Source organism: Asterias rubens, chromosome 3 (genome assembly GCF_902459465.1).
Source record: "Asterias rubens chromosome 3, eAstRub1.3, whole genome shotgun sequence".
In the NCBI taxonomy this organism is placed as follows: Eukaryota; Metazoa; Echinodermata; class Asteroidea; order Forcipulatida; family Asteriidae; genus Asterias; species Asterias rubens.
In genome coordinates this window covers 18,589,773-18,600,641 of record NC_047064.1, presented here as the reverse complement: position 1 = coordinate 18,600,641, position 10,869 = coordinate 18,589,773, and the positions used below count along the sequence as shown (strand labels likewise).

The 10,869-nt window shown below is 37.1% G+C and overlaps 1 protein-coding gene across 1 annotated transcript; it reads left to right on the top strand.

Annotated features, from left to right (window-relative positions):
- The first annotated feature begins 1,970 nt into the window (after positions 1–1,970).
- On the top strand, positions 1,971–7,739 carry LOC117287937 (E3 ubiquitin-protein ligase TRIM71-like). Its single transcript, XM_033768573.1, has 2 exons — positions 1,971–2,054; positions 5,226–7,739. Exon 2 carries the CDS (start codon positions 5,240–5,242, stop codon positions 7,193–7,195), a length of 1,956 nt encoding a protein of 651 aa, XP_033624464.1. The 5' UTR covers positions 1,971–2,054; positions 5,226–5,239; the 3' UTR covers positions 7,196–7,739.
- The last annotated feature ends 3,130 nt before the right edge of the window (positions 7,740–10,869 follow it).

Here is a 10,869-nt window from a genome sequence, read left to right as displayed (position 1 = left end):
TAATGAGTCACTATCCATCGTTGGTAGGTCGCACCAAATGGATCAATTCAAACAACAGAGGGCGTCACTACTTGGTTCGATTTCCAGCTTCGTCAACAAAAGGGTGCATGATTTTAAAATTTTAGCAGGGGTAGCTCGGACGCAAACTTTGAACACTGCGCGATCTTTGTCATATTGTTTGTAACGCAAACTGTGTAGTTCCTGTACAATTTGTATCCCAGCCGCGCAATTTCTGGATATAATAGGCACACTTCAGTTAAAAAAATTGCGCACATGCAAACTTCAAAACAGGCTTGCGCAAACTTCAAAACAGGCTTGCGCAAATTTCAAAAAGACCATCTTTAAAGATTGCGCTCAACACCTCTGGTCTAACCTGTGACAAAGGCCCGAAGTATATTCACAAGAAAGTCAAATCCATCCACGTTAAGAGTAATGATAGCGGGTACCGACCTCATCTCTTACCACAGTTCACAAACGGACATCAATCCTCAGACATCTGAGAAACGGTTCATGCAAGAATCGTTTCTCAGCTTCAAATGTTTCAGTTGAATCCTTTCTTAAAATTATTTTCACATCAACGGCTGCAATTTTTCTTGTAAGCTGTTATGGTCAATGGTCTTTAATGATTTTAAGTATTTACACATGTATGATCCTACCTAGTTACCGGTTTGTATACTCTAGTTATTTAAAGGATGTCAAAAGTCAATGGATATTGCTGGCAAACTGCTCTTTATTGAAAGGCTGAACCATTCGCTACAGTTTGTTTCATGATCGCTGTTTTGAGTTGTAAACATTTTGTATTAGATTTCTCAATCAGGTATGGAACTCATTGTACTAATTATTGTAAAACCAATTAAATACAACTTGGAAAAGAATATGTGTATGTTGTAATTTTACCTTGTAGAATCATGTTGAAAAAGCATCATTGAACAATAAAGATCCTAAAATAATATATGTGAGTTTGAACAAAAGTTGTGTCACTTGTAAATAGCTTAGCCTGCACATTTCTACCGGGGTGTATATAATAGGCTGTGGAAAAGCCAATTACCAAGGCTGGGTTTCCTTTGATAGTTTGGGAGACCTACCGACATGCAGGTTTTCCCTCTCTGGGTCCTACTCAATAGTGTCAACGCAGTAGACTGAGTCTACATATATTCGTGTGGTTAATCTGTGTTCATACTTTTAATTAATGTATAAATAATAATTGCAAGATTTGAAATGCTTTATTTGTCGACTGACTCAGGTTCAAAAAAGGCTCTTTAGAAAAATGAAGCGAACCCCGCAAAACAGGAATCACATTCTTGATTCTAAACAAAGTTAGTTGGTTTGAGAGAACTTTGGATGTACTATGTGCATGTACAGTCACATCACCATACATGTCATGCACACATCAAACACTGCAAGCCCATAATGTTGATCCAGTATAAGGTCACAAGAGGTCAATGTTAAGAATCGTGTGACTTAAAGGGGAAGTTTATTCTTGTTTCGTTTGTGGGTTTTGTTTTTCACTCGTTCAAAATCAAACAGAGCAATATTATCCTTAGTTTTCAATCAAACATCATACAACCACCCTGTGTCTATTTATCTAACAATAGTCATGTTTTAACGAAAACAACGAACAATGATGTTTCACCAGAGATTGCTTAATTGCATCTTTTAGCATTTTTATTTTTAAATGCCAATCGACATGCATCAGAAGTGATTTGTATAGGTATTGTAGGCCCTACGCTCATTCCGCGACTCTGACAGTCAGACAGACTTATTCCTATAACTGTGAACGATATATTTATAACCAGTGTGGTCACCCCTCACAATAACCGATGTCGTACTTCGCCTTTAACAACACACTTCAATAGCCAGCAATCTATAAATAGAGATGGGGAATTACAGACATGAGCAACAATGCAGACACTCCCATAGCCCCACTAGTTTCAACCAGAGTGCGTGTAAGCTCGTACTTATAACGTCAGCAGCGACAAGACATAGTTGACTAATACACCACAAGACAGGGAGATATCTGTGTTCAGAAAAGGGACTTGATTCTGTGTCAAAAGGTAAGTCTTCGCTGCGGAAAAAGACTGGACATTTCAATCACCATTTCTTCTCTTCAAAACATCAATTAGTGTACAAATGCCTTTGAATGGAAAGACGATTTGTGTGCACAATTTATTTGTATCAGCATTTCTTAAAAGGACTCTCATATCCACAGGGATTGTTTGCGTTTAGTTGGAACCAACTGTTTGTTTCAATACTTTAGTTGGAGGACTAGTCTTGGTGCAAGACGTTTCTCGTTTCCTTTTCACGCACACCGCGGCCAATTTACCGACAGCGCGCGCACCGACTCACCTGACTTATAGTCCACTCACCGCCCCGGAGAATAAGTCAGGTGAGTCGGTGCGCGCGCTGTCGGTGAATTGGCCGCGGTGTGCGTGAAAAGGGAACGAGAAACGTCTTGCACCAAGACTTTTGGAGGACTTGTAGGTATATCCAATGAAACTTAACTGTGGAAATTTCTTTTCAAAATGTGTGGCTGCATTTTTTACATTTTCCTGGACATTTGGGGCCGCGGTTTATACCCACAGAGAAACTTAGAATAATCTGCAATTGGAATACACAATCTGAGAAACGTAAAGGTCATAGTAAGGCTTCTCAGTTTCAAACTTGTCTGGGGACAAAAAGTGATAAATGTTTCCATTCCCTCCGCAGTACTTCGAAGTGAAAAGTTTCTCAAACAGCATTATACATTCCAAAGCTGCGGTACTTCTTACCAAGTAAGCTTTTATTGCCATTAATTCTCATTACCGAACGTTTACAGACCCTTTAAAAATTCAGTAAGATTTATTTCAATACTGTCATACAATACAATACAATACAATAAATATGCACATTTATGTTACAAAACAATATAAACTAGTATGAGGTATATGATATATGAGGATATGCCACAAGGGTTGGTACTCGGCCCGCAGTGGTTTACGCTATACACTTTACCGATTCGTGACATCCTGTAATCTGAATTACCATGTGTACGCAGACCTACACTCAGCTATACATCACGTTTAAATCTTCTCAAGAAAACGCCAATGTATCTATTGCAAGACTTGAGAAATGCATCCAAGAGATTCGACGTTGGACACAACAAAACTTCCTGAAGTTAAATGATGATAAGACAGCGTTCCTTTTATTTGGGTCACGTCAACAGTTAACTAAGGTTTCAGTGCCATACATCTCCATCGGTGATGCTCGGATAGCTCCCTCGCTGAAAGCTCGGAACTTAGGGGTTATTTTTGATTCATCGATGACACTTCAGCCACACATCAACAACATTGTTCGTTTGTCATCATATCACATCAGGAATATAGGTAAGATTCGCAAGTACTTGGACAAAAGTGCCACTGAAAAGGTCATTCACGCATTTGTTACTTCTCGTTTTGACAACGGCAATGCTCTTCTCTACAGTCTTCCTAACGACCAGCTTTCCCGACTTCAACGGCTCCAAAATACTGCTGCCCGCATTGTGACACTGTCTAGAAAATCCTGTTCTATCACCCCCATTCTGAAACAGCTACACTGGCTCCCTATCTCTCAACGAATCATCTTCAAGCTGATGCTCATTGTCCATAAAGCTCTTAATGGCAAGGCTCCCCACTATATTTCTGAACTGCTTCAAGTTTACACTCCATCAAGGAATCTTCGATCAAGTTCTATGCTTCTCCTCATTGAAGCAAGTCTCGACACTCATGGGGTGACAGGTCTTTTTCTTCAGCCGCTCCACGCATCTGGAACTCTCTACCACTTAATCTTCGATCTTGTCTTTGTACTGCAAAATTCAAGTCTCTTGTCAAAACTTATCTTATGTCACAGGTTTTCAGTGACTAATTTTGTTGTGTCTGTTTTTCTTTGTGTTGTGTTTTGTTTTTGTTTTGTTTTGGGTTTTACTGCGCCTTGAACACCCAGCAGGGTGGATATGTGCGCATTATAAGTCTAATTATTATTATTTTATTATTATTTTGAAGCATATCACTATCTTGTACACTCGACATTTAACAAGTAATACACTTATTTGCTTAAGATGGGATGGGCAAAAAAAACGGAAAAACCCTTCAAGGGGAAAAGCGGGGAAATTCCCATACCGGTTCCATTAATGGCAACCAAGCCTTACTGCTTCGTACTTCAGTTCCTTAATCACCGCCTTTGTATTTTGCTTTACCAATTCTTACAGGTTATGTAACCACCCATTAGCTGGCACAAGTTTTAGGCATAGTTAGTTTGTTACTTATTTTTCCCCCACTGCCTTAGTTTGATCTTTGCCTATTGTAAATGATCAACGACCAGCGTCCATAAATGTCATTAAGCTTTGCTTAATTTTGTTTTTTTCCCTAACCTATGGACAGACAAACTTTTAGTATGGTAAAAGCAAATACCACGTTATCCCGGGTTGAATTAACACAAAGGGCATCACGGGTTATCGCTTCTCCTTTATCCTAGTTTGTTTTCAACCTATTTATATTTATTTTATTTTTTTGACACAATTTCTGTTGTTGAGTTGATTGCTCTTAGGTGACCAGGCAGCCACATTTGAAAGTGTTGGTGTGAAATAAAGGGAATAGGTTTATAAACACCCATGGTTTATAAACAACCATTTGGTTCTTTTCAGAATCACCACAAGTGTTATAGAAAGACTGCTGCAAACCATAAGGACTTTTCCATTTTGCAAAACTCTAAATCCTCCTCGTATTTAATTGTTAACATATCTTTTTTTTTAAGCCGTTAAAAACACGTGAACTTCCAGCTTTTATACTGGTTTTAAAAAGAATCATTGAACATGAACGTGTAATTTTTTTAGATTTCTAAAGACTTTAAAAGACGAAAAGTTTAGTGCATAGTGTCAAAAAAAGCGCCACCCAAACTTTGGGATTGCAAAACCACAGAAAGGCTGCTAACAGTTACAAATAGCTAAATGTATGCGCATGCGTATCCGTTCGCGTGCGAAACCTCCCTGATATACCATAACTGGTAATTACGTTTTACATGCTAAAACTGAGACCATTGTTTTACTCATTTCTCAAAAACTACAGCACCTCAGCAAGTAATATTTGAAGCGAAGCTTTCTACCAACTGTTGAAGTGTAATGTGAATCTGTGGACATTGTGTTTTGTGTCACAAAAAGTACAAATGCTTTAATTTTGTTTTCAAAATGTTTTTATCGTTAAAAATCTCTTCAGATCACAATTTCAAGATGGCGGAAGGAGTTTCAACCGATCCACTGCTCAGTAAAGTCATCCTGGGACACTTGGAGTGTTCCATCTGCTGCACTCGTTACAATCAACCCAAAAACCTGGATTGCTCACACAGTTACTGCCTCAAATGTCTCCAAGAACTTAAGAAAACTCAAAATCCTGACACTAATAAACTAAAATGTCCTCTGTGCCAGAAAGAAACCATCTTACCACTCGATGGAATGACTGGATTACAAAGCAACTACCTTCTGATTGCCATGGTGGAGGAAGTCAACAAACACGAACAGCTTCCACTAGGTGAAGAGTCAAAGGTCATGTGTCAGGCTTGTGATGAGGAAAACGCGGCATTTTCACGATGTTTGAATTGTGAACAGTATTTCTGTGTTGAGTGTCAGAAAGCACACCAACGTTTCTCTGCAATAAAGAATCACGAGATCAAAACTTTGGCTGAATTGCAAGAAGTTGATGAAACCCAAACTGAATCAAAGATGACAATCTCAAGATGTGACATCCATCCCATTCAAGAGCTCTGTCTCTACTGTATGACGTGTGAGCAACTAATCTGCAAAGTATGTGCAAAACAGCACCGGGCACCAATTCACACAATCGTTGATATAAAGAGTGCTACAGAAAAAAGCATTCGAGAAATTATAGATAGTGCTTCTCTGCTAGATAGAAGTAGTTGTAACTTAACCAGTAGATTGGAGCTTTTGTTACATAATCTTGGTATCATGATCAATGAAACAAAGAGGCACATTTCTGAAAAAGCAGAGAGAGAAATTTCAAAGATCAGAAACATGGAGAAAAACCTTTTGCAAGAGGCTTCAGATGCAGGCAGTAGAAAGGGTAAAATATTAGCAAAACTTATTTTTGCAAATGAGTCACTAAAGATAGTACAATCTCCCCACACAGCTTGCGATAGTCTAAAAATACTTAAGAACAGACAAAAACATCTTCATGACTACATCAACATAGATGAAGAAGCTGAAGATTTGACGTATGATCTGTCCTTCTTAAGTTTCAGGGAAAGTGGATGTACGATCGGGACACTTCTGCGCACAGAAAAGTGGCAGGAAAAGGTGAATACCACACTGGGCGGAGAATGTATTGGAACATTTTCCACAGGGGATCTGTTAGTAGTGGGTAAAGGCAAAGATACAATACTCACTGAAATAAATTCAGAGGGGACAGTTTCACACATTTACGGTCAGTCATGGTTTCGTGGAAACCTAAATAACCCAATTTCACTTGCTGTGAATAAAGATGACCATATCATTATCTTGGACGGCCCAACGGTCAAGACTCTTGGGTCCAACTGTCGGCTTCTTCATCAGTTCACTCCAGGTAAAGAGTCTGACAGTGAACCCACATGCCTTGCAGTAGATGAGAACAATCTGATAGCAGTGGGTTATAAAGACAAGGGAGAGGTTTCTTTACACAACCCCGATGGATCCCTCATCAGAACACTGTCTGCTCCAGGGATTGGTAAGTACATGGCCATGAATAACCAGAGAATCATTTACACCTCGCGTAGTGCACTTATGTGTCTCGATATAAATAACACAACACACGAAGGACGGTTACTCTGTGCATATAAAGATGATACTACGTATGGGATTTGTTGTGATAAAGTTGGTGATGTCTATGTTGGTTATGAGGGGGATCCAAAACCTGACATCAATGAATTAAATAAAGTGCCTAATAAAGAGTGTGGAGGACGACAGCCCCTTCAGCGTCCCGGTTCAATATCCAGCGCGAAGGCTCAGGGTTTATCTTTCGGTACAGCTCAATTAGTTCAGAAACCCAAGCTGTACTGCGTTTGTCATTATAGGTTTGGTACTGACCCCACAATCCTAGCCCGTTCAAATGATACCTTCCATGACGTCACATACACTCCCCGTGGTCACCTTGCAGTGGTTGGCGAGAACTGCACAAAGTTATATCAAAGAGTCTAGTAAGAGATCAGACCGGAAAACAGTTCTCAAGACCCTTGTTATTTGGTTAAGAGCAAAGACAACTTGCTCTTTGGGTAAAGTTCGCCGGAGAGAGTTAAGTATACCGCCATCCCGGTACCATGACTGGCTTCCTTTAACTTGTCAGATTCCCGCCAAATACACTGCCCAAATAAAGAATAGAGCGCTACAAAAAAAGCTCAGTCCCTATTGATCTTATATTGAAGTCGCTGAACTTAGTTCCTCTACTAGCAATCTAAACCAATCAGAGCAAAATGTTTCCTTTAGAATATAAATGGCAGATTTCGTGAAATCAATATTTTAAGAATTTAGGGTTTTTCTCCTTGTTTCAAAGCGGTATTCCCCAGTGTTGCATACGTTGTCTTCGTTCATGCTGTTGAATATTGTTTTAAACGTTGACTGTTTTTACTGTTTGTGTGATCGTGCTACTGTAGATCCTTCATGTTGTATTGACTTGTATTTTGGGGGTTGAACAAATAATTGACTAGAGTGGGATTCGAACCAACGACCTCCGGATTACACGTTAATCCGGAGGTCGTTGGTTCGATCCCACTCTAGTCAATTCTTTGTTCAACCCCAAAAATAATTTCAAAATTTACCCAGTCAGTTTCACTTGTGGTTTATATTGACTTGCATTTTTGTAATAATGGTGTATGTGTCTGCTTTGCTGTTTATTCGGTACTTTTTCACTTTTTAAAGATTCTCAAATTGACCATTGGCTGTGAAAGGTTTTTCCTTATAAACCGATTCAATTCAGTTCTATTCAATTCAGTTCAATTTAATTCCATTCAACCTGCACAATTATTGTGGCGGGTATTTTCTTACGCACTCAAACAAGCTTGATGTTTTTAAAATGAGAAACAATACATCTAAGGAACGATTTTGTTGAAAGATTTGTGAATCATTATTTTATGTAAATACAAAAGCATAGGATCTCTTAACGAACCATTTGTAAAAAGAAAACTATTCGTATACAGTTAACGCAGTAAACATCCACTTATATTTAACACCATGGCAGACACTATATCTTTAATTATTTTAAAGATAAAAAAAAAAAAATGTTGTTATATAGCATCGCATTTTTGCACAAAAACATAGCTCTATAGTGTCATGTTTCTTTTAAGTATGAACATTTTTTGTTTAAATTCCGGAAGCTCATATGAGTTATTGTAAATAAACATTTCAGTGTAAATTCTGTAATGACTGGTTATTCAACTATCCTCCTATATTAAACATTAACAGCTTTGTCTTTTCTGGTAATGAGTATTAGAGAAAACAACTTAACTTACCCATAAAACACATTGTTTTCCCAAAACACAAACATGCTCTAGCATTTATAGTCTCATGTAACTCATCGCTCTGTTTACTTTTGTCTTCTAGTTTTTTTGAAGAATGTAGACAAATACAAGTAAACTATAAGTTAAAATTCCCTGATGCGATGAAATGACAACAAGTGTACTTGGTTGACTTGTAAACTGAAACGAGTAGATTGCAATGAATGTTAACATTAATTTTAATAAGAAAAACAGTGGTTTGTTTACGAGTGGCAATCACAGTTCACTGTGTAGGTTTGTTTATGAACATTTACAGTTTATTTCTAGTTTTGAGGTTAAAGTCAAGCCTTACAATCAAGTATAAAAAAATGTACTTTTTATATGCAATAATAATTTTACAAAGCATGTTTAGAACAAAGCTTCAATCGAGATGCAAAACTTGTTTGTATGGTCAAATAAACGTTTTTAATAAAGGGTTTCAGAGGAGAGAAAATGGGTAAAAATCTAAACTAATTGCAAACCAAAATCTTTTCTTTGAACATTACAGCATTAGCTTACACCAGCTTCACCACAGAGGGCAGCATTTCAAAACGAAATGCCTGAATAAACCGTTTTGTGTATTGTAAATAAATGATTTTTTCTAATTATTTTTTCCCATTTTTGCACCTTTAACACATAAATTGCTGTCTGAACATGGTATATTCCAAATTATTTTTTATTTATGCCACATTCGGCAAATTGCTTTGAATGCACAACAAATTTGAAACTCAGATGAGAAATTTGATTTCTTTTTTTTTCTTCTTTTTTACGAAACAGCTATGCACAAATGCCATCATGTCTAGTTACAATTTGTTTTATTCTAGGGGGAGGGGTATTTTTAAAATGTGAAGTTTGCATGAAACTTATGTGTTAAATTGATGTAAATAATGCAGTTGTAGGATAACCTAGGTTCGCCCCCACAGCGCATTGGTGTTTGTAATTTCAAGCTGAAATCAATCTAAGCTCGCAAACATTTATAGTTGTACTTGCTTGCATTTTGACAAAAGTATCGTTATGTCTTTGGGATATGACTACAAAAAGATACACTAACCTTTTGTAAACAAACGAACTACAGCCGTCGTGTTATACACATCCATGGAAACATATACTGTAAAAACTAAGTTTTAAAAAGTAAAATGATTATTGCTTCGTACTGTATGACCAAATTCTTTGTTAAACCAGTTCTTCAAATTGTTTAAACCTTGGATGAACCAAGAGATGGCTATCGCCATACATGCTCAAGACACAGGTGAAGTGTTGGACAAAAAGACCCTCCTGGTCAGTGTCCTCCTTGATGTGATTCTGGCCGGTGTATTTGGTTTTAGGAACAATAAGATGACAGGTTTTTTTTTAATGAGAAACAACAGATACCTCCTGTGACAAGTTTAATTTGTGAACTGAATTTCACTTAAAGGCAGTGAACACTATTGGTTATTACTCAAAATAATTGTTAACATACAAACTTACTTGGTAGTAATTAATGGAGAGCTGTTGATTGTTTAAAACATTGTAAGAAACGGCTCCCTCTGAAGGTAGTTTTCGCGAAAGAAGTTATTTTCGAGACCTCAGAATTAGATTGTTAGGTCTCGCATCTGAAAGCAAACAAACGTTCACAGGTTTGTTATTTTGTGCATATATGTTGAGATACACCAAGTGAGAGGACTTTGACAATTACAAATAGTTTCAAGTGTCTTAAAAGTATGCTGGGAGAAAGTAGAATTAAAATTCCATTTTTGGGCCGTTTAGAAATAATAATTTCAAATTAAAGGCTTTGTTTTTATTTAATAATGTCGTTAATTTGCACATTGAGTTTCATGTTTCATAATGCGTCATTTATGATAATGCCTTCTTCAGTGATGTGATATTTGTCGAGTGCCTCGAAGTAGGCCATGCAAGATTGTTGCTAATATAAAAGCAGCTGTATATACTGGCATGTATTTAAGCAAGTTTAAACGAATATTATGTCCTTTTTATAGACAAGCTCCATTTATTCCTTGTTAAACATTTCTATTAAGATTGACTGATGGTTTATGGAATTATTGGAATTAAGGTAAACATTAAATGGATATCCTACGGTACATTCAAATTTAAAGCTTGGGACCACTTTGTTATTTTGGTGTTTTTGGTCAAAAAAGACAACTCTGACTTTCAACTCTGACATGGTCTTGTTTAAATAATTGGGGAAAAATAAATAAGACTTAAATAATTTGGTTAACAAAATATATTTTAGTTAAACAAGACAACTCTGACTTAACCTACGTAACTTTTGAAGTAATGCTTTGTTTGAAATAAAGACAACAAATGGTCTTTTTAAAATAATTGTGAAAAAACAACTAAGACTTG